The sequence below is a fragment of the Callospermophilus lateralis genome, chromosome X, assembly GCF_048772815.1.
Source record: "Callospermophilus lateralis isolate mCalLat2 chromosome X, mCalLat2.hap1, whole genome shotgun sequence".
NCBI classification, from domain to species: Eukaryota; Metazoa; Chordata; class Mammalia; order Rodentia; family Sciuridae; genus Callospermophilus; species Callospermophilus lateralis.
In genome coordinates this window covers 87,335,781-87,359,931 of record NC_135325.1, presented here as the reverse complement: position 1 = coordinate 87,359,931, position 24,151 = coordinate 87,335,781, and the positions used below count along the sequence as shown (strand labels likewise).

The 24,151-nt window shown below is 41.5% G+C and overlaps 1 protein-coding gene across 1 annotated transcript; it reads left to right on the top strand.

Moving 5' to 3' along the window:
* The first annotated feature begins 19,376 nt into the window (after positions 1–19,376).
* Positions 19,377–23,183, top strand: Irs4 (insulin receptor substrate 4). The gene has a single exon (XM_077107658.1). The coding sequence runs from the start codon at positions 19,377–19,379 to the stop codon at positions 23,181–23,183; it is 3,807 nt and encodes a 1,268-aa protein (XP_076963773.1).
* The last annotated feature ends 968 nt before the right edge of the window (positions 23,184–24,151 follow it).

The following is a 24,151-nucleotide window of genomic DNA, read 5'->3' as shown; positions in this document are numbered from 1 at the left end:
CCAGGCCCGGAGATGTGGTTTAATGATAGAATATTTGCCTCACATGCATGAGGCCCTGAGTTCAATACTCCATACATTAAAAAAAAAATAGGGCTCAAATGCTTTGTCCCAGTCTATTTTGTCTTTCTTTTATCTTCTTAATAGTGTCTTTCACAGAACAGTTGATTAAATTTTAATGAAGTCAATTTCATCCATGCCTTTCTTTACATTTAGTGTCATATGTAAAAGGAAATTCTGTCTAACTGAGAGTTAACTGATATTTTTTTCTGGGATTTCTATACCTTTATATTTTTACATTTAGATCTATGATTGATTTTTAATTTTTTTGTATAGGATGCAAGATAGGGATCAAATATCAAGGGGTTTGTGTTTGTTTATTACTTTTTTTCCAATATTGGTATCTCATTTTTCTAGTATCATTTGTCAAAAAGATTTTCTGTTTCTCCATTGAATTGCCATTACATTTTTGTTTCTGGACCTTCTCTTTTGTTCTTTTGATCCCTATGTCTGGTCTTTTATAAATAATGCATTCCATTGATTCATTTAAGAAAATAATGAATTTTTAAGTCAGAAAACATGAGTCCTATTTTGTTCTTTTTCAAAATTATTTTATCCAACCTAAATCTTTTGCTTTCTATATGAATTTTAGAAATTTGCTTATTGGTATCTACAAAAGAATCTTTTAGGATTTTTGTTAAGTTTTCATTGACTCTATAGATCAGTTTAGAGAGTATGAAAATTTTTATGATTATTGAGTTTTCCATCCCATGAACATCACATATTTTTCCACTTCTTTTGGTTTTTATTTCATCAGTCTTTTGTAGTTTTCAACATAGAGATCCTGCACATATTTTTATTAGATTTGTAACTAGTACTTTAATGAGGTTTTTTTTAAAAAAAAAAAAAAAACATTTTTAGTTGTAAATGGACACAATACTTTGTTTTATTTATTTATTTTTATGTGGTGCTGAGGATCAAACCCAGTGCCTCACATGTGCTAGGCAAGCACTCTACCACTATGCTACAACCCCAGTCCAGTCACTGAGTTTTTATGTCATTTTATTACAACTGTTTGCAGCTTTCCTTTGTGGCTTCTTTAGCAATCCGATATCCTTAAAAATTTACAGGCTTCTAGTCCTGTTACCTCTGGACAATCCCATGAGGGAGTAAATGCATACAAAGATCTTTTCTGTACTAAGTTCTTAATCATGTGTTTGGTCTTTTATTTATTGGTTTCTGTGTTTTACCTGACCTTTTCTTTCTCAACCTACTCATCTCTTCCTAGAGATCTAAAAATAATTTGAGTGAGAAGGAAATTTTCTTACTTTGATTTTTGCTAGATTCCATTATCAGGAATAAAACTCTTAACCAGAAATTCCTGAAAAATAATTGGGGGCAAAATATTCTCTCCTGCTAATACTCTCTTATTGATTACCACTGTTCCTTTTGGAATGTTAACTGTTATTGGTTTTTAAAACCATGTAAGTAGAGCTGGGTGTGGCTCAATGGTAGAGCGCTTGCCTAGCACGTGTGAGGCACTGGGTTCAACTCTCAGCACCATATATAAATAAATAAATAATAAAGATCCATTGACAACTAAACAGTATTTTTAAAATGTATTTTCAAAAAACCATGTAAGTAAGCCAGGTACAGTGGCACACACCTGTAATCCCAGCTTCTCTGAAGGCTGATGCAGGAGAATTGCAAGTTTTAGACCAGCAACTTAGCAAAATCTTATCTCAAAATAAAAATTAAAAATTAAAAAAGGCAGTATATGTAGCTCTGTGTTAGAACACTCTAGATTCAATCTCCAATACTATAAAGTAAATAAATAAATAACCCTGCTAGTTCTGCATGATATAGGCCCATCAGTAAAATTGGAATATAAACCACAAGCATTAGCATGCTTCCCTTTGGCTATCTTTGGACTGCGCTGTCTCTCCTGTAAAACAACTCAGTAACTAAAAGCAGCACAAAGTAAAGATAGGCCATCATTATGAATTTTTAAAGCCATTTCCTCTAACACTGCAGGTTTAGCCAGCAGCATGTGGTCTGACTTCCAAGATATCCTAGGTGACTGTTTTACCTTTAACAAATGTCCACCAGCATTCCCGTATGAAACAAACAAAAAAATTTGTCCTTGCCACCTGCTGCCTAACCATTTACACTTTTCCAAGATATGTAGAAGGCAATAAATTTTCTCTGTCACATGCAGAGAGAATAATTATAATTAATCAATATCTCCAATAATATTAGAAAATATATTGGAACAATAAAAATATGCTAGGTCAAATGAAATATTTAGAAAATAGGAAAAATTTTAAAATGAAAGAAGAAATGGAATATCAATATGAACAAAGAGTAAAAACATGGAAAATAGTACAGCAAATAAATTTAAATTTACATTCTCCTGTATCTGAATTGAAAACATACTTAGAAAATAGGCAGAGAATATATGATTGAGTTAGTACTAATATCAAGAGCAATGATTAATTCCAAGAACAGCAAAATTTGTAAAAGAAATGTAAAATATCATAGTATTCTAGCTGGCTCATCTGTTAATTGCATTTATGTACTCAAAATATTGCAGATATGGTATACATACAATGGGAAAATAAAAGATGGGAAGGATGGATGTATGTGTAGTGGATTTGGCTGTCCGCGTGAAAAGAACAAAATGCTTCCATAGTGAGATACCTAAAACCAAATAGTCAAGACACAACAATTTAAGTATTTAGTTCAAAAAACAATGATTTACGTATCAAAGCCTCTCAATCCTGGAATTATAGACACACCACCACCTAGTTCAGTAATAAACTCTTGGTTAACTGTGTTTTACCCAGATGCCAAGATAACTCAAAGGGGAAAGAAGAGTATATTCAATAAGTGACCTCGGGACACTTAGAAATCCATATGCAAGAGAAAGAAAAATGAAATAGATACTATGTATCAAAGGTAAATATATAAGAGTTAAATATGGTTGCCTCTGGAGGGGAGGAAATGGGGGAAGAAGCCTGCTGTTTTTATAACAAGTTTTGCAGAGCTACTTAATTTTTTAAACCATGTGCCCAAACCCAATGATCACAATAACGTAAACATAATCCTGACAGTATGTTACACATAAGTGCAATTCCAGATTAAACAGAAGCACTAAGATTGTGGCTATCAATCCTAGGATACCCACAGACAGGCTGATGGCCTTTAGAAGTTTTCATTAATGTCTTCTATGAGTCCCTTCTAACTTTAAAGGCAAGGTAGAATCTTGACAATTTAAATGAAAAGGGTGGATGAAAGCAGGTACAGTGATCTTCAGAGAGGGAATAATAAGCAAGGAGAACAGAAGAAACATTTCAAGGGCATTCTGAATATAAAAACTTCAAACAATGTAGCATTCTATGTTCAGCTGAGAAAGAGCAGCAGAAGGCACATCAGTTTGCTTTGTGTAGTTATCTGAGATTGAATGATTACATTCAAAGTTTCTGGGGTAGCATCACAATAATGTGAAAAAAGGGACTAACATAAAGCCATGAGTCATCTTCATATGTGTGAGTTCTATATCCCAACCAAACATGAAGATAGCTACAACCATCAGTTAATCCAGATTACATATGAGAACATTTGTCACAAAGGGAATTAATACTATATTTGAAACTAAGTCTGGCAGAAGTTCCTCAGTTGTTTTAGGGTGCTCTATTCACCTACTCCCCTCCAATCTTAACTTTAGAGTTGCACTGGATTTTCTAATTGTTTTTAATTTCAAAGAAAAAGTTGGGGCTTGGCAGTCTGGAGAATCCTTGGAAAACTGGGAATGGATCCACCATTTGACCCAGCTATCCCTCTCCTGGGTCTATACCCAAAGGACTTAAAAACAGCATACTACAGGGACACAGCCACATCAATGTTATAGCAGCACAATTCACAATAGCTAAACTGTGGAACCAACCTAGATGCCCTTCAGTAGATGAATGGATAAAGAAATTGCGGTATATGTACACAATGGAATATTATTTAGCATTAAAAGATAATAAAATCATGACTTTTGCAGGTAAATGGATGGAGTTGGAGAACATAATGCTTTAAATGAAGTTAGCCAAACCCATCAAACTGAATGCTGAATATCTTCTCCGATATAAGGATGTTGATTCATCATGGGGTTTGAAAGGGAGAATTGGAGGATTACATGAATACTAGATCGGGCAAAGGGGTGGGACAGGGAGGAAGGGGGCATGAGAGTAGGAAAGACAGTGGAATGAGATGGACATCATTACCCTAAATACATGTATGAAGACATGGATGGTGTGACTCTACTACTTTGTGTACAACCAGAGACATGAAAAATTGTGCTCTACATGTGTAGTATGAATTGTAATGCATTCTGCTGTCATATATAACAAAGTTCAATTTTTTTAAATTATTTGATTGTTTAAAAGAATAGATGGGGCTTGGGATTTAAGTTAATAAAAGAGCACTTGCCTAGCTTATATGAGGCCTGGATTTAATCCCAGCACCCATTACAAAGATAATGCTTTCTCACTAGTAGATGAAGGTGCTTAATAATTTTTTTTTGGTACCAGGGATTGAACCCAGGGACACTTAACAACTGAATCACATCTACAGCTGTGTGTGTGTGTGTGTGTGTGTGTGTGTGCGCGCGTGCACGCGTGCACGCGCTTTGAAACAGGGTCTCACTAAGTTGCTCAGAGCCTCACTAAGTTCCTGAGGCTGGCTTTGAACTTTCAATCTTCCTACCTCAGCCTACCGAGCTTAATAAATATTTGAAAAAGATGAAACACAGACCTGAGAATGACCAAAACTTAAATTTTTAGTGTTTTTTTAAAATGTACACTTTAATATTGGGGTGATAATAGGAATAATAATAGGGGAAGAATGTATGAGAATAATATAATCATGCTGAAAATAACCAGGGTTCGGGTTATGTTCATAAATAAACTTAACCGTGTAAAATAAAATAAAAATAGCATCATTGTGTTTAAATATCATGCTTTGATGACAACAGTTACACAAAAGAATATATGTCTACAATAAAGAAAGAGAAAATAAATGAAATCCTATAAAGTTTAATGTTCAGGGGGTTCCACTATGTGTAAAAATGTTTAAATTCATAAGGACTCTAGTAAAGCTGTTCACTCCAAACATCTGAGGGTTCTTTAATTCACGTGCCACCCTCACACTCTAAATCCAATCCCTCTGCCAGTCATGTAGACTTTGTATTCCAAATAGATCCCAAATTTGTCCACTTATCTCTAAATTCACCAGAGAACATCATGGAATCCCTTACCCCTCCCCCTCCTCTACAAAGGGCGCCAAGCCAAGAATGCCAAATTCAAAGGTTTCCTTTACCAATCCCCAGGGAACACAGTGTCTGCTGGCTGTTCCTGAGTCACTCTGCCAATCATCACCCGCCACTTCCGCCATGCAGCCCTTCTTAATCCGAAGCTTGTAAATACATGCTCTCTTCTCTCTCTTCTCTTCCCTCTTCTTTCTCTTTTTCTCTTCTCTCTCTCTGCCATCTTTTTTTCTCTTCCTCTCTGCCCTCCTCCTCTTCTTTCTCTCCTCTTTCTCTTTCTCTTTCTGCTCTCCTCCTCTTCTCTCTCTGCTCTCTGCCTCTCCTTCAGGCAGCCCCCCCAAAAAATCTCTTGGTTGAATCTCCATCTCTGGTAAGTCACTTGCCTTTCATGGTGTTGTGATTCGGATGGAACTCCCCCAGGACGCCCATCCCACCCGAGATCTCCACCTGAGCTGAGACCAACCTATGCCCATCTTCTTGATCATCTGCTTGGCATCCATCATCGGCCTACAGATCGATCTCTACAAACTCCTAAACCCACGGAGGCACAGTAATAGGGAACTGGCCATTGATCATCGGGCAGCCCCTGTGGTGTCTCAGGGGGAGGAATATAGCCCACCCAGACCTTCACAGTTGCAGTAGTCCTCTTGGAGTCTTCCCCTTCCAACAGGCCTCGGCCGGCTTGAGAACTGGCAAACCCCCTCCCCTCCTCGAGTATGGGTCTCCTCTTTCCCCCTCTTAGTCGGAAACCCAGCACCAGGGACCCATAGCTCCCAGGGCCCTCCGGGAGGGCACCTCACCAGAGGATTTTTAGACGACCATATCCTCGGCTTGAGGTCTCGTTCTGATGTTGTTATCCTCGCCCTTGCAGAAGCAACCCCCAGGTCCACAGGCTCCTCTCCTTCTCTCCCTCCAGAAGTAAACCCTGAAGTTTGGGACACTTCCACCCCCTCTCTGGCTCACTGTGTCCCTGTCAGAATTCATCTTAAGGACCCTCAGCATTTCCCTTGTCAACCTCAATACCCTCTTCCAAACAGCAGTCTTCAGGGCCTACAGCCCATTATTGAGGACCTATGGCAAAAGGGCTTAAGACACACCCAGTCCCCTAACAACACTCCAATTTTGGCCGTAAAGAAACCTAATGGACAGTACTGCCTTGTACAAGACCTAGGAATCATTAACGAGGCAGTTAGACCCATTGACCCTCTGGTGCCAAACTCCTACACCATCTTCTCTTCCGTTCCTTACTCTTCTTCCTACTTCTCAGTCATCCATCTGAAGAATGCTTTCTTCACCATTCCCCTTGCTCAGGATTCCCAGGACATCTTTGACTTCACTTGGAATGACTATAAGACACATCATTCCCATCAGCTTACCTGGACAGTCCTCCCTCAAGGTTTCAGAAACCGGCCCTGCCTCTGACCAAGGGAGCCCGGACTGACTGCCCACCATCCTCCTCCCACAAATATGTCTGCTCCTCCACCCCTGAGAGTCCTTTAAAGCTCCACATCTCACGCCTGAGGGTTCCTTCCCCGCTTCCCAAGGAGGACCTTCCTCAACCCAAGAAACCCTCACAACCACATGCCTCACTCTAGTTCCACCCTTCTCTTTGCCACCCTCCTGGCATCCATTTCCCTCACACCTACTTCCTCTGCTTCGTCAGACATCCCAGATTGCCCTAATAACTGGGATTTTCTTGTTTTGGGCCTTTATACCATGTATCATAAATTCCTGCTGGGAGCCATCAGCCAAGTAGGTATGACAATTTCCTTGCCAGCTACTCCCATGCTGTCTAGTGGAAGGACTCCTGAAAGGTGACCTTGCTCAAGGACCAGGGCGGATCCGTGTTTAGGGTGTCCCTGGTTTAGCATAATAGGAGATTAGGGTGTTCCCCCTTTAGAATAGGGCGTATCCTGCTGCCTGAGTTCCTCTTGAGTGCTTAGGGTCAGACAGTATATTTGGGAGACAGAAGCCCAGTGGAGGTGTGGATTTGGGCAGAGAACGTGGATCTCCCCAGAACGTGTTTGTAGAAGGCCGGTGTGAGATCGGGAATAAAGAATTAAATTCCTACAGAATCAAATAGACAAAATATCAAATCAGACTTTAACCAGCTTCTCCTCAGGGATTAGTAGCTACTTGCTACCTCTGAGAACACCCATCCCTTACGTGAAGGCCTCACCAACTGCTGATGGAACTTCGCCATCATGGATACGGAACTACAAAAGGGAAACAACTGGGGAACTTCACTAGCTTGTCACCCAGGGTTTCTAGGCCCATTCACATTTGTGTGCCTCCTCCTGGCTGCTGGTCTTTTCTCAGCCAGTCCCTCTCACTGGACCTCTGGACAGAAGCTAATGTGGTGTCTCCTCTTCTTCTCCTTGCCTTCGGGTATCTTTGGTGTTTTTGGCTTCACTGAGTGGCACTCCCGGTTCCTACAGTTTGTGGAAGCCCTCCAACAGGACAGCTGGCTGATTCCACACATTTACAGAGACAAAGATTGGATCGAGGCTATCCATGACATATGGCTCCAAGGAACTTTCATCAATTCCGGCCCCAAGGAAATTCACATCTTCAGCTCCCTAACCTTTACAGCTATGTTTCTCTTGTCCCCACACCCTGACCATCCCTCCCTTCCTTCACTCTTCATCGCTCTCCAGCAAGAAGTAGCCAGAGAATTTCGTTGCCTACTTCCAACACAAAAACAAAAAGGGAGGAATGTTGGATGTGTGGGAGACTCCCCCTTCTGGGAGAACATCATGGAATCTCTTACCCCTCCCCCTCCTCTCCAAAGGGTACAAAGCCAAGATCACCAAATTCAAAGGTTTTCTTGACCAATCCCCACAGGACACAGTGTCAGCTCGCTGTTCCTGAGTCACCCTGCCAATCAGCACCTGCCACGTCCCCTATGCAACTCTTATTAAGCCCAAGTTTGTAAACACACACTCTCTTCTCTCTGTCCTCTGCCCTCTTCTTCTTTCTCTCCTCTCTCTACCCTTTCTCTCTCTTTCTGCCCTCCTCCTCTTCTCTCTCTGCTCTCTGCCTCTCCTTCGGGCAGCCTCCCAATAAAATCTCTTAGTTGAATCTCCATCTTGGGTGAGTCACTCACCTTTCACCAGTAACTCAGGAGGCTGAGACAGGAGGATTGGGAGTTCAAAGCCAGCCTCACTGACTTAGAGAGACCCTATCTCAAAAAAAGAAATAAAAAGGGCTGAGGATTTTGCTCATTGGATAAGCGCCCCTGGGTTCAATTCAGGTACAAAAAAACAAAAAACAAACAAAAAAACCCAGCTAATATGTGGAAGAAATGGTACTAAAATTCACCTCTCCTGAGTTACACTACAGTCTTCTTTACACATCACTCTTTATCTATTGTTGTTTTGTTTTTGTTTTTGTGTAGTGGGGATTGAACCCAGTGTCACTCCCACTGAGTTACATCTCCAGACTGTTTCATTTTTGGTTTTGCTTGTTGTTTTTTTTTTTTGTTTGTTTTTTTGTTTTTTTTGAGATAGGGTCTTGCTAAATTGCCCAAACTTGCGATCCTCCTGCCTCAGATCCAGAGTTGCTATGATTATAAGAAGGTACCATCATGGTCAGCTTTCACATCACTTTTGTACTAAAAATCAATATTGTGGTCACTATCATATATTTGTTCTATCACAGCATAAGAAAGATCAAAAGGCAGGTCAAGCAGTTTGTGAGGTGGCATGAGGAAAAAGAAGATATAAGAAAGTTTTACTTTCCAGAGTTTGTATGTTATGGGTGAGTTCTTGGAATTGTAAAACAAAAGGAAATCACACATGTACAATCCTCATAAAATAGTAACATAACCAATGTTGAATGATGCCATGTAGAATTTAGAGATGTATTACAATGTAGTTTCTGAAAGTCATTTGTAACGTTGCAAAATGTTACAATATAATGATTAAATTTTAATATACTAGACTTTGAATTCTCAGAAAGATTGTGTATAATGAATCAGTTTCTACTTAAGTAATGGAAATTTAAAGGAATATTTTTTCAAATATTGAGTCATTGGGCCAAGATTTATTTTAGGCATAAACCTATTGTACTAGTAAATTTAGTAAGATTTTTGCAGGGGATGCATTTGTGTGTCAGCACCTAATAGTCAACTTAACCTGAATGTCTGAAAATTTTCAAAATTGATTTGTAGATGAATAATATTTTAAAAGATTTCCAAATCACATCATGCTTTCAAATTTATATTTTAATCATTTTAACTGTATAAACACCCTGAAACTTAACAACTAATGATTATGACTGTCTCCAGAGCATATACAAGACAGTATATTCTTATAATGTCTAGCACATTCCTTTGGGCATAATATGGATGACACAAGGAGTCACAAGCTATCAGAATATGACATGTATGCATTTGCAAATCAAGCAAAAGTATCAGGTAACTAACAGAGTTAAGCCATGCAGGGAGCATGAAAGATAGACAATAGATCACCTCTATCCTCAGAAAATTTACAAATCTTTTTCATGAGAAAAAAATTACAGAAAAGCCACAATTATATTGCATACACACATATACAAAGGGAGAAAATGGTAGAGAAATGAATGGTTTCAAGGGGGAAAAGTAAGTTTTTTCTTGAGAAATATCAGCTTGTACAAGTAGGTACTGTGAATAAGGTTTCTCAACTTACACATTTCACTTTTTAGAGTGCTCTCAGCTTTGATTCTGTCACATCTTGTAGATTCCAGGGGAGTGCTGAACCATGCGACAAAAGTCTTTAGGGAAATCTGGAAACAATCTTTCAAGAAATCTTCTCAGGTAGGCAAAACATTTTTTAATTTTAATACTGAAAGCACTAATTTTATTTTCCAAGGAACAGTTAATTTTGGATGCAAACTTTATTTCTTTAAACATTATATCCAAATATTAATGTTATTCATTTCCAAATGTTAGACAAATGAATGAATGACTTATACTTGGTTCCTTTTATATTTTTTTTGAATTTGTGCTTTTTAGTTATGCATGACAGTAGAATGTATTTTGACATATTATACTTGGTTCTTGATTTTGAGTCAATGTGAAGTATTAATATGCACCCTTCTTTGGATCAATTTTTCCATTTTCTTTGGTTGCAAAATGTATCATATCTACAGAAAAGTGTGTGAGATAAAGATGTTCAGTTTAGATAAGTACAAACTGAACGCCCATGTACCTATCATTCAGGTTAAGAAATATGATCCCAGGTATTTTGAATATATCATCACAGATGAAAGGGAGCAGTTTGTTATGAGAGTAAATTTCCTTGTTCCTGGTCAAAGAATGAGTTTTTCTTCTTTGTTTCTCTTTTCATTCTTTAGTCTAAAATTTGGAAATTGTCCCGAAAAAAATAATCACAAACATTTCACTTCTTAACTCCTTAATTCACATAACATTCTTTTTATAATAGTTCATGATCATCTCTGATGATGTATTTAAGGGGAAGAGGGAACATATAATTATTGAAGAATGAAATATTGTAAACCTCTGCTGCTGATATTTTTATAATTATGATTTATTGTCCTGTATTGTTGCTCTTTTTAAATAAACCTCATGTGAAAACTTTTGACAAGGAAGAATGATTAACAAGCCTAAACAAAATGTGATCTCTAATGATGACTTTCAACTACAGTAGCCCTAAATACTGAAGAGTACATTGAATGATATTTTACCCAGTGCAGTTTTGCCTTAGGTAATGTTTTGCATTTAGGTAAAATCCTTTCTTCAAATGTAATCACTGAATTCAATGCAGTACTATACACCATGAAGAGGCACACTCAACTAGAGAAATAGAATGTCTGCCCTGGGTATAACTTGGGACTTGGGAAGATAAAGCACTCCCTCAGGAAGCAACTGTAAAGTACTTATATCCATAACCAATCCTGATAGTAAGGGAAAGACTCAATGAAATTTCAGAAATGTCAAATGTTTGCATTTCAAAAGCATGTAAGATGATTGTAAGATGATTGTTTCAAACTTGGAACACATTTTACTATCAGAAACACTACAAATAAATGCTGATTGGATATACAGATTTTTCAAAAGAAACTCAGGTTATTCATAATATATGGAAGTTCTATCTGTACATTTGCTATGAAAATGAAGTAGAAAGTAAGCAATCAGACAAAAATTGGAAAATAAAAACGATTGTAAATTAGGTTGGTGAAATTTCAAACACTGATGCTTGAGAAAGAGCATGTTTAACAAAAACAGAGACGAGGGCCAGTTATGGCTCAGTGGTGGAGCACTTGCCTAGTGTGTGCAAGGCCCTGAGTTTAGTCCCCAGTAGCACAAAAAATATAGATGAAGATTCCTGCAGAGTTTCTGAAGATGATCCTTTTCAAGAGCACTTTTGGCCCCTGAGATATCTCTATTTTAATGTCAAAACATATATAATTCATCTTCATTCACTTACTCAGCAAGTATTTATTGTGTCAGTTGCTGTTAAGGCTCTGAGAATACATGGTGAGTGTATATAGAGAATACAGGGAGCTTATATGCTAGTGCGGGAATTGAAAAGAGAAACAATGGTATCAAGAACTGGAGCTGGGTACACACCTGTAGTACTACCAGTTTGGGAGGCTAAGGCAGGAGGATCTCATGTTCAAAGTCAGCCTCAGCAAAAGCAAGGGCAATTTAAGCAATTTCAGGGCAGCTAAGCAACTCACTGAAATCCTGTCCCTAAATAAAATACAAAAGGGCTGGGGATGTGGTTTAGTGGTTGAGTGTCCCTGAGTTCAATCCCTGGTACAAAAAAAAAAAAACTGGGGTTGGGGTTGTAGCTCCCCTAGTACCACATAAAAATAAATTTTAAAAAGGATATTGTGTCCATCTACAACTAAAGAAAATATTTTTAAAAAGAACTGATAAGTACTTTTCCTTGATGAAGGTTTTATTTTTGATTGATTCTTTTTTGGCTATCATGACAGTGGAATATATTTTGATATATGTATACAAGCAAGCAATATATCTTATTATGCACAATTCCTTTGAAGAGGAAAAGATGCTAAGTCAGTCTGAAGTCATGCAGCTTTGCCATCAGTCATGGAGAGCTTGGACACTGGCAGAAGTAGTTTATGGATAATGGAGAGGTGGGAGGTACTGAGGGAGGAATTGGAATGCCCAGGGCAATTGGGCAAGAGGTCTTTTGGGACAGCAAATTAAGGGCAGAAGCTAGTTACCAAGTGGTAGCAAAGTGTGCTTCATGTAACAATGACTATCATTTAGTAATGATATAACTCTACCATGGATACCAACTAAATCCTTAGCTCTCCTTACATCCAGTGCTTAAGAAGATTAGGAAGTAGTTGTAGTAGGATTATGGGGGTGAGGGAAGCTCTCTCAAGTTAGTCTTGGTCCAACTCTTTTTTTTTTCCTTTTTTTTTTTTTTTTTTTTTTTTGGTATCAGGGATTAAACCCAGGGATGCTTAACTACTGAGCCACATCCCCAGCCCTATTTTGTATTTTATTCAGAGACAATGTTTCACTGAGTTGCTTAGTGTCTTACTAAATTGCTGAGGCTGGCTTTGAATTCGCCATCCTTTTGCCTCAGCCTCCCATGTCACTGGGATGACAGGCATGTGCCATGTACCCAGCTTGATCTGACTCTTGAGAAAGATGATTACATCAGTAGATGATGAGGACAGGGAGGGAATTTTATATATGAGCAATGGCCCAAGTAAAGAAATAAATTGATAAATTATATTCAGATACCACAAAGAAATTAATCTACCTGGAAAATGAGGGCAGTGAGAACGAGAATGTATTGTAATAGAATGAGGAACAAATTTGGAAGAATAGGTTGCAATGCACCAACAGGGTAAGAAAGAGGTTTGATTGTGGTGGCAATGGGAAGAGGGAATTTCATATGCTAGGATTAGAAGTTTAGTTCTGATATAGCAGAAGAAAAGGCAGGAGGATTCAGTATGTCATTGAGCATGTAATGGTATGATAAAAGTGAAATACTTAGGAAAATATTTTGTTGGCTATATGAAGAGACTGAAGAAGGAAGAAGCCAGTTTAAGAGGGTATTTCAGCCATCCAGGGAGAGCTGATTGTGACATACACCAGGATGGTGACTATAAAAGTGAAAGAAGGTTACATACAATCTAATATATAATGCAGGAAGATGTGAAGATTGGAGAAAGAGGAGTCAATGATAAATATATACATATTATCTTAATATCTGGCTTTCTAAACATTCAAGGGAAAATGCAAGTTTATAATACTAACTCCTCTAAAGGTAAAGGTAAAAATGGATAAATTATATACCAAATGCCACAAAGAAATCAACCTAATTGGAAGGGTGGGCAATGAGAATGATAATGCCTTATAATAGAACAAGGGACAAATTTGGAAGAATGGTCTGTATGCCGCAAGAGGGTAAGAAAGAGGGTTTACAGTGGTGTCAGCAGGCCATGGGTTGTATGCATGTAGTCCTAGCTACCTGGGAGGCTGAAAGGAGAGAAATCATCTAAGCCCAGGAGTTCCAGGTCAGTGTGGGCAACATATCAAGAAAATGAAGAGAAAAAAACCCTTAGAGTTGGGTGTGGTGGTGCACACTTATAATTCCAGCGACTCAAGAAGCTGAGGAAAGAGAATTTCAAGCATAAAGTCAGCCTTAGGAACTTAATGAGACCCTAAGCAATTTAGTAAGACCTTGTCTCAAGGTGAAAAAAGGGGATGGGAATGTAGCTCATTGGTAAATTACCCCGGCTAAATCCACAATACCCACCCCACCAAAAAAGAGAAAATCTTAATCTTGTAATGACTTCATGACCACATATAATTTACAAAGTAAAGACTCTAACCTCTGAAGATATGGGATTGAGAATTGATAATCCTTTGACACTCAGAAACAGCTGCTACATGATACCCACAAGAAACAGTAGTAGAAACATTTTCTATTGTTCGTTTATATTAGCACTTACAATGTATATGGTTGAAATCATGACATTAACATGAAATTTACCAGATTCCATTGTTAAAAGTCATTTTCAAGTGAAACTTTTCTTTTGAAGGAGGGAAAGAATGTGTGATTTTCAGTTGACTCTTCAGATAACAGAGAAGCTTCAGGAGCCTAATTAAACCACATATTTGCTCTAACTACTTTAGCTGGAGACTGCTAGGAAACAAAAGCAGCAAACAGACCTGATTTACATGCAGCAATCAGGCATTTGACCATTGCTTTCTCCAGCAGAGGTTTTGAGTAGCACAGAAGTGAAAAATCTGAGAAGAAAACCCATCATCTGCAAATGGTGCTACAGCCACAAATCACAGGGCAGATCTTATTCCTGCATAGCATAGAAAGCATCATTCATTGTACATGATTTTTATTTATGCCCAAACACAGAAAAAAACGACTATTATTACAAGCATCATTTTTGAATATTGAGTGGCACCATATTTTGATCAGCATAATTGGACGTTAGCTCACAAAGATTATAGAGTTAATACTTAAAGGATAATTTATACATTGAACAAGAATAATAGCTCTTTTATACTGGTTACTTTTCCTCGTAGGTTTATTCTCTTGAATAATGTCATCCATATTTAATGAAACAGTTCAATTTTTCAGCTAAGTAAATCCACATTTCAATTATCCATTTTGATTTTAGTATAAGTTGAATTTAGATACTAATGATACTGTGGATAAGGGAAGGAGCAGATGAGTATTATCACTGACTAGTCAATTCAGTCAAACAATTGCTTTCTTAAAACAAGATTCAATGGAAATTCCTTTTTAAAGCATAAAACCCCATAAAAGGCATATTTCTTCATTAAGTGGAATCTCTTTTAACAGTATCATGGCTATTTATCCATTTACCTTAGTTTCCTGATGTAAAATAACAGCTGCAATGCTTGGAAGTTTTTTTTTCTCCTCAGCTAAATTGGCAAACTAAGATAAAAAATATTGTAGGTTTTATTACTTTTCATTTGTTGTTTTAAAAATCTGTATTTCAGACTTTTGGTTCAGAATCCAAATTTACAGGCATTATAATGGAATATGTAAGGCAACTGTAGCATTTTGACGTACTGTATCCTCAAAATAAAAACAAAAAATTAAGAGACAGACTCTATAACCAAAGAAGAGAACTCATATTAAAGCAACCATCTGGTGAGTTCTGGACAAACACAAAGTCTCCATTTTTTGCCTGAACCATTGAGATTTCTGTACCACCCCTCTGCTTTATTTTGCCTATTGAAACCTGACCTAAACTAAACAACTATTCTGTATCATTAAGTTGTCCAGGAAGATGAAAGTTTAAACACATATCAGACAAGCTGCAGCATCTGGTGAATTCAGTAACGATGGTCTCTTTTAAAAACTTCAGTGTTGGAGTAACTTTAGGACTAAGAAAATTTGCTTGACCTATGGGGAAAAATAATGTTCTTCTAGTCAGATGTTATTCCTGTTCACCAGTACTAACACTTACCAAATCTTCTCCTATTTTCAGACACTCATAAACTAAAACCCCTTTATGAAATAGCTCACTATATCTCTAATTCTACTTTGCTGTAGCCCAATAATATACTTTGGCTTCATAGTGATCAGCAAGTTAATCTTTCATTGTGATTGTTCAAAAATTATTTCCACACTTTTTAAACACATTGATTACTCTTAGGTTTCCCCCCTACAGAATAGCACCATACAGTATTTTTTAACAGTAATATGTAACTAGTTTGGATGCTCTCTTATAGTTTGTTGATATGAAAACAAAGTTAGCTTTCTCTTTAAGCATATGAACTTAGATATATGAGATCTTTAAAAATATTAGAAGAGCTCACGATATTCATGTGTATTTGCAGCTCCCTTTTAAACTGTGCCACAAACCACACTAAACCAAATTTACACAACTTCAAAAATAGAAGAGAATCATTTTTAAATGTTAGTTTAAAAAATTAGTAGGTGGGAAGAAGCTTGTAACAAATATGAAAAAGTTTTAATATTTTTATTGTAAAAACAAATCACACATATAAGAACAAAACAAAAACCACTAGGAATCCAATAAGTAGGGCAAATGACATAAAATATACTTCATATAAGACAATATATTGTCAGTAAATATACATACAAACATTTTACCTTACTAGAAAACAAAAATGTATGCTAAAAGAACAGTGGAAAAACATGTCACTCATTAGATCAGTAATATTTTTAAAATAAAAATGTCCAATGCTGGCAATCAGTTTGGTGACAGGGAAAACTGATGTAATATTTCTGAAAAATAATGTTCTAAATATTCATACATTTTTAACCCAGTAATTCCAGTCCACCCCCAATGGAATAATTTAAACATACTTTAAAAGCAACAGGTATAAGATATTTGTTGCAGTATTATTTGTAATACTGAAAAACTTTGAAAACAACCTAAATGCCCCCAAAGCAAAATGATAATTAAGTACATTAATATGCCTTAGAACTGACAAGATATAATACTACAACTGTGTGGGATATTATACTGCATTTTAAATGATGTTTAGGCTGATTCGTAATGTTATCATGCAGTGTTAAGTGAAAAGAACAGGATACAAAATTATATACATCAAAAGCCTACTGTTCTATGTAAAAACTCTATATACATAGGAGAAATAAAGAAACATAGGGATTTTAAATCTCTTTGATACTCTCCAAATTTTATTTAACATGCATTCAATGTTTTAAATATATTTTAAAATGTCATGTTACTACTCAAAGCACTTTTCAATGCATTGCCTTGTTTTCACATTTCTATCTAAAGCAAAACCTTGGGCTTGGAAATACAGAAAACATCATAACACCTATTGTATAAAACTCAAATGAGAGTAATCATTATCATTTTGGTTATAAGTATAGTGGATATTGAAAATATATGACAAGGCAGCTGAAATGTAGTATGGTTCATCCACACCCATTCTACCTCCCGGTACTGGGAATCTTTCAGTAATCACCTTTGCTTCTAGCACCTGTAAATATACTATATTTATAAGTCACTGGCAGCAAAGGAAATGGTAATGATTGTTTCTAATGTTTTGAGGACAATCAAAACCAATTTTTCCCTCCAAATCAGAGCATTAAAAATGTGCCATCCATTCAAATGTTTATGTCGTTTCTAAGAGAATGAATTCTTATGAGAGCAAGAGATGGTGTCTATTTTCATTATGTATATACATAGCCTGGTTTACTGTTAGACTATAAATAAGACCCTTGGCCATACTATCCTACAGCAAGGGTGAATTGACATTATATTGTTTTGGAAAGAAATACCATGTTTTTCCACAAATCACTCATGGCAAATGTGGTCACTCCGTTGACACTTGTAATCTCAATCCATCTTCACCCTTAAGAGTCTGAAACCTTATTCAAAGACAGAGAGAGAGCCGGGGAGAAGGGGAGAGAGGAAGAGAGGGAGAGAGGGAGAGAGGGAGAGAGGGAGAGGGGGAGAGGGAGGGAGAGGGAGAGGGAGGGAGAGAGAGGGAGAGAGAGAGAAAGAGAGAGAGACTTCAGGAGGTTGCACTTACACTCTAGCAGTTTTTGCAGAAACAAGGAAGGCAGTAGCTCTTATTTTTGTGATGTCAACTTGTAAAGTAAAATGCAGTAAAGACCTTCTTTTCTTGACGCGAGGGATGTGAAATATAGTCTAGGATGTGTATTCCGTAGGGTCCTTTGTTCTAGGGACGAGCTTTCTTTTTCTAAAGTTTTTTGGTCTCATTCGAAGAAAGAGAAACTTAATATTTTGAGATTCTTTTAAAGGCATCTTTCAAAGCATCCCCCCCCCCCCACACACAAAAATCAAGACAGCTCAACACTTGCGTATTAAGAATCCAGTCTGATTTTTTTCAACATGGCTGTATACTTCGCAGGCCCCCAAATTTGTGCTTTCATAGTCATTATCAAATAATCAGCAACACCATCTCTAACGAACCTGTATTTCGTGGGCTAGAAATGCGCTCTGTTTAAAGATTGTGTTCATTTTGAAGGCATAGCTGCTATTCGAGTGTCCTATTCATGTCAGGGATGGAGCAGACTCTGGAGCTCCTGCAGCACGGTGGGCGGCAGGTCTGAGCGCCCTGGTGGCAGACACGTTTTCAGGGGTTGTGGACACTTTCTCCTGAGAAGTAGGGCTGGCCGCGTGCAGCGGGAGGAAATGGACCAGACTGTGATAGGAATAAAGAATGTATGTGAGCGACAGGAAGAAAGAGGGCGCCCGACTCGGTCCCCAGGTCACTGTGGCTCTGGGATTTGCACGAATTTATCACCACCATTAACAGCTACTTGCAGAGGGTTGTTTACCGCCTTAGCACAAGACAACCCGACAGCGAAGCCCACTTTGGGACCCCAGCCACGCCCCCTAGCCCTTCAGCTCCCCTCCCTTCCCCCAAACTAATGAATTCCGGGCTGCCTTCCTGTCGGACCCTCCCATTGGCTCCTATCCCAGCCAATCAGGGTCTTGCAACAGTTTCACCTGGCTCCCGCTTCCCAAATAAACAAACAAACCGTCCCGCAACAGTGCCAGCTCTGCTCCCTGGCGCCTCTGGCGTTCCTCCCCCTCCTACCACTTCTTGCCCCCTCCAGCCAATAAAGCCCTAACTGTGGCGCCCACACCCAGCCCTGATAGCTAGCCGCTCTCTCCTCCACCCCCCCTGGCCTCCTCCCGCCTCCTCCTGCCTTTTTGGGCTCCCCTTTAGGACCAATGTGGCCAAAGAACCCCACTTCCTCCTATGGGTCCTCCGGTGGCCCACAGGTCCTAAGATTCACCCAGGGGGTCTTGGCCCAGCTGGAGGTGGGCCCGCCTCCTGGGCTCAATGCCCCCTCCCTTGCACACCTCTACTGGTGGCCGCTTGCGCCCCTCCACTGCGCCGGTAGCTGGATCCGCAGCGGCCGCCGCGTGAGGCGGCAGTCACGTGTTGTTTTGCCCGCTGCCGCGCGCCCAGAGTGAAGTGGGCGGGGGCGCGGGCCAAGGCGGGAGGGGGCTGGGGCGGGCCGATGGGGGTAGACGGCCTCTTCCACCAACCCTCCCTTCCCCGAGTGCCCCCTCCCCCTTTCCGCTCACCTTAAAACCATCGTGCATCACCATGGCGAGTAGCTCCTTCACTCGCGACCAAGCGACAAGGAGACTGAGAGCTGCAGCAGCGGCAGCGGCGGCAGCTCTAGCTGCGGTGACCACCACCCCGCTTCTTTCTTCGGGAACCCCGACCGCACTCATTGGGACCGGGTCGTCTTGTCCGGGAGCCATGTGGCTCTCCACGGCCACTGGCTCCCGGTCAGACTCCGAGTCTGAAGAGGAGGACCTCCCCGTCGGGGACGAAGTCTGCAAACGCGGCTACCTGCGGAAACAGAAGCATGGGCATAGGCGTTACTTCGTGCTCAAACTCGAGACCGCTGACGCCCCAGCTCGGCTAGAATACTACGAAAATGCCAGGAAGTTCCGGCACAGTGTCCGTGCTGCGGCGGCTGCAGCAGCGGCTGCCGCCTCTGGTGCAGCGGTCCCCGCGCTCATCCCTCCGCGGCGCGTTATCACCCTATACCAGTGCTTCTCCGTGAGCCAGCGAGCTGATGCAAGGTACCGACACCTCATTGCCCTTTTCACGCAGGACGAGTACTTCGCTATGGTGGCCGAGAACGAGTCGGAGCAAGAAAGCTGGTACTTGCTGCTCAGCCGCCTCATCCTCGAGAGCAAGCGCCGCCGCTGCGGCACGCTGGGCGCACAGCCGGACGGAGAGCCGGCCGCGCTAGCGGCGGCAGCGGCGGCGGAGCCACCCTTCTACAAAGATGTGTGGCAGGTAGTAGTCAAACCCAGGGGGCTGGGGCATAGAAAAGAGCTGAGCGGCGTGTTCCGGCTGTGTCTTACCGACGAGGAGGTTGTGTTTGTGAGGCTGAACACCGAAGTGGCCAGCGTGGTCGTCCAGCTCCTGAGCATCCGTCGCTGCGGGCACTCAGAGCAGTACTTCTTCTTAGAAGTCGGCAGGTCCACCGTTATCGGTCCAGGGGAGTTGTGGATGCAGGTCGATGATTGTGTAGTGGCACAAAACATGCATGAGCTGTTTTTGGAGAAAATGAGGGCCTTGTGTGCAGATGAATACCGAGCCCGCTGCCGCAGCTACAGCATCAGTATTGGCGCCCACCTGTTAACCCTGCTGTCCGCTAGGAGGCACCTAGGCTTGCTGCCGCTTGAGCCCGGCGGCTGGCTCCGAAGGTCCCGCTTTGAGCAGTTTTGCCACCTTAGGTCCATTGGTGATGGAGAAGATGAGATGCTTTTCACCAGGCGCTACGTAACACCCAGCGAGCCTCTGCATCCCTCCAGGCAAGGAAGGCTGCACCTGCCCAGAGGGCGCAGGTCCAGGAGAGCAGTTTCAGTGCCAGCCAGCTTTTTACGCCGCTTAGCGCCCAGCCCGGTACGTGCCCCTCACCCTGAAGAAGACCCCAATAACAGAGCTTGTGAAGCCTCTGGCTCCGACTCCGGCAACTCTGGGAGAAAAGGGAAAGAGGTCAAAGAGAGTCAGGAAGGAAGTGAAGGCGACTACATGCCCATGAACAACTGGGGTTCAGGAAATGGCCGGGGCTCAGGAGGTGGCCAGGGCTCAAGTGGCCAAGGCTCCAGTAGCCAGAGCTCAAGAGGAAACCAGTGCTCAGGTGGGAGGCAGGGATCTGGAGGCAGCCAGGGCTCAAGTGGCGGCCAGGGCTCAGGAGGCCAGAGTGGTGGAGGAAACCAGTGTTCAGGAGATGGTCAGGGCACCGCAGGTGGTCATGGTTCAGGTGGTGGCCAGAGACCTGGAGGCGGGCCTGGCTCAGGTGGTGGCCAGGGACCCGGAGATGGCCATGGCACAGGTGGTGGCAAGAACTCGGGAGGCGGCAAAGGCTCAGGAAGTGGGAAAAGCTCAGATGGTGACGGTGACCGTGGAAAATCTCTGAAGAAAAGATCCTACTTTGGCAAATTAACTCAAAGCAAGCAACAACAAATTCCGCCCCCACCCCCACCCCCACCCCCACCTCCACCAGCCGGAACAACTAGTGGAAAAGGGAAATCTGGGGGAAGATTCCGCCTTTATTTTTGTGCTGACAGAGGAGCCACAAAAGAACGCAAAGAAGCCAAAGAGGTGAGAGACATAGAGACTTTAGAAGGTGCAGCTCGTGGTCCCCACAGAGCCAGAGCTTTTGATGAAGATGAAGATGACCCATACGTGCCAATGAGGCCAGGGGTGGCTGCCCCTCTTGCAAGCTCCAGTGATTATATGCCAATGGCTCCTCAAAATGTCTCTGCTTCAAAAAAGCGCCACTCTCAATCACCTTTTGAAGATTCAAGAGGATACATGATGATGTTTCCTAGAGTGAGCCCACCACCTGCCCCTAGTCCTCCCAAAGCACCTGATCCTAACAAAGAGGATGACTCAAAGGACAATGACAGTGACAGTGACTACATGTTTATGGCGCCTGGCGCTGGTGCAATTCCAAAAAACCCCAGAAATCCTCAGGGTGGCTCTTCATCCAAAAGTTGGAGCTCCTACTTCTCGCTGCCAAATCCTTTTCAGAGCTCACCCTTGGGACAGAGTGACCACAGTGAGTATGTACCAATGTTACCTGGAAAGTTCCTGGGGAGGGGCCTTGACAAGGAAGCCTCATCTAACTGGGGCCCCAAAGATGCACCTGCAAAGCCTTCAGCCGAGGGGTCATTCTCAAAGCCTAGAGATGGGGAGTCACCTTCAAAGCCTTTAGATGATGGCCCCCCAAAGGATAAGGCTAAGAGACCTAACCGGCTCTCTTTCATGATAAAAGGAAATAAAATCAAGCCCAAACCACAAAAGCCCACACAGGAGCAGAGAGAAGCTGACAGCTCTAGTGACAACGTCAACATTGATTTCACTAAAAGAGATAGCAATATGTCAGCCCCCTGTGCTCAAGGACTGCCAGATTCATGGGGCATAATTGCCAACCCCAGACGGTCAGCCTTTTCTAATTATGTGAATATTGAATTCGGAGTGCCATTTCCAAATCCAGCAGGCCGCCTCTCAGATCTCTTAAGAGCTATACCAGGTGCCAACCCCCTATCTCTGGATGGTGCTAGGTGGCCACTTCGTCCTCTTCCTCCCAATGCTACAGGTAGCAATGCTAATGTGCCAGAGGGTGAATACATTGAAGTGATTTTCAACCCAGCAATGACACCAGCCGTGCCTTTTGCTGACAGAGCCATTCGCTATGATGCTGAAACAGGTCGAATCTACGTGGTCGACCCATTTTCTGAGTGCTGTATGGACGTTTCTCTCTCTCCTAGCCGATCCTCTGAACCACCACCTGTAGCTAGGCTGCTGCAGGAGGAGGAGCAAGGGAGAAGACGCTCACAAAGCCCTACGCCAAGTTTCTTTGCAGCCGCAAGGGCCGTTGTCTCGGCCTTCCCGACTGACAGCTTCGAGAGAGACCTTAATGCTGCCCCCTCCTTGGCTGCTGCTCCCGCAGCGGCGCCAACCTTAGCGGTGGGCCGCGCGTTAGCCGCGGCCTCCGCGCTAGCTGCGGTCCCGGGCATCGGCGCAGCCGCCGCGGGCTTAGAGGCCGCCGCTGGATTTGACTCCGCCTCCACCCGCTGGTTCCAACCTGTTGCTAATGCTGCTGCTGCGGAGCCTGTGAGGGGGGCCCAGGACATTGCTGAAGGCGCGAATCCGGGAGTTCCGGATCCAGCAGCCGACCTTGCTGGAGGTGTGAACGCGGCGGGCGGGGCCGCTTCCGCAGCTGCAGCTGCTACTCCCCCACCACCACCTTGCCATCGCCTGGGGCCGAGACCCCCGGAGAGAGAAGATTCTGAGGATGAGGATGAGGATGACACTTACGTGAGAATGGACTTTGCCAGACCTGACAACAAGAAGTTCGACTCTCCAAAAAGAGGTTGGTAATTTTATAATTAATTCCCATAAAGTTAATGGTCATTGCTTAATGAGTGAGCTAAAGCACTACCATCTACAGCCTTAAAGGATAAGGGAGGTAGCATTTCATTATTGGTGCTATTTAACGTGGTGGGTAGAATTCAGTTTTAAATTTTCACACGAAACCATTTTGATGTTTGTCAAACCTTAAGCTTTCATCTAATCCTAAATTTAGACAAAGCGGGTTATCATTGAAACATTAATTCTACTTTTTAGAATTAGTTAAAACTAAAGGTCAAGAGGATGCTTTCAAACATCCTCCATTTCTAAATGATAAGACAAAGCAGAACATGGTAAATTGAGTGCCACCAACCCATCACCTCATTTTCAAGTCAACAACTAAAAGATGCTTTTCCACAAATGCCTATATTTAAGTGCAGGAATTAAATAAGCACACAGGATATTAAGCAGTAACAATCAAGTATTGATGATACTTTTTGAAATGCAGTCATTGTTTTGCTGGTTTGCTGTGATTGACCAAAAAGGCTAAATCTCTTTTGTTAGCATGAATGAAGGGGGGAGCGGGTAACAACGCATAATTAATCCAAAACAGGAGATGATTAAAAGAAGATAGTATTTGGCTCTGGAATGTGTTTTTGTGTTGATCTTTTTTTGCTTTGTTTTTACACAGGATAAATTGTGAGAAACCGTGTCTCTTTTCTCTGTCACTGGTAGGGACAGGCAAGTCATCTTTGCTGTGCTTCATTTTCTTCTTTTAACCTGCCACCCTTTCAGAAGAGGGTGTGGTGACAACTTGATAATGGATAGGAATATTGTTTCAAAGGTTTAAAAGGCATTTAAAACATCTAATTGGTGCGTCTTCTGGGAAATCAAGGAAAGCAAGATAACTAGGCTGAAGTAAAAGCTGACCCCAGGGGCAGCCTACCCTGGAACAGTGGGAGGTTTTTAAAGGGCTAATTTTCCAAAGAAGTAAGAGT

Excerpts from the sequence above, each read along its gene's own strand:
- Irs4 (XM_077107658.1), top strand. The coding sequence starts at position 19,377 with ATGGCGAGTAGCTCCTTCACTCGCGACCAAGCGACAAGGAGACTGAGA.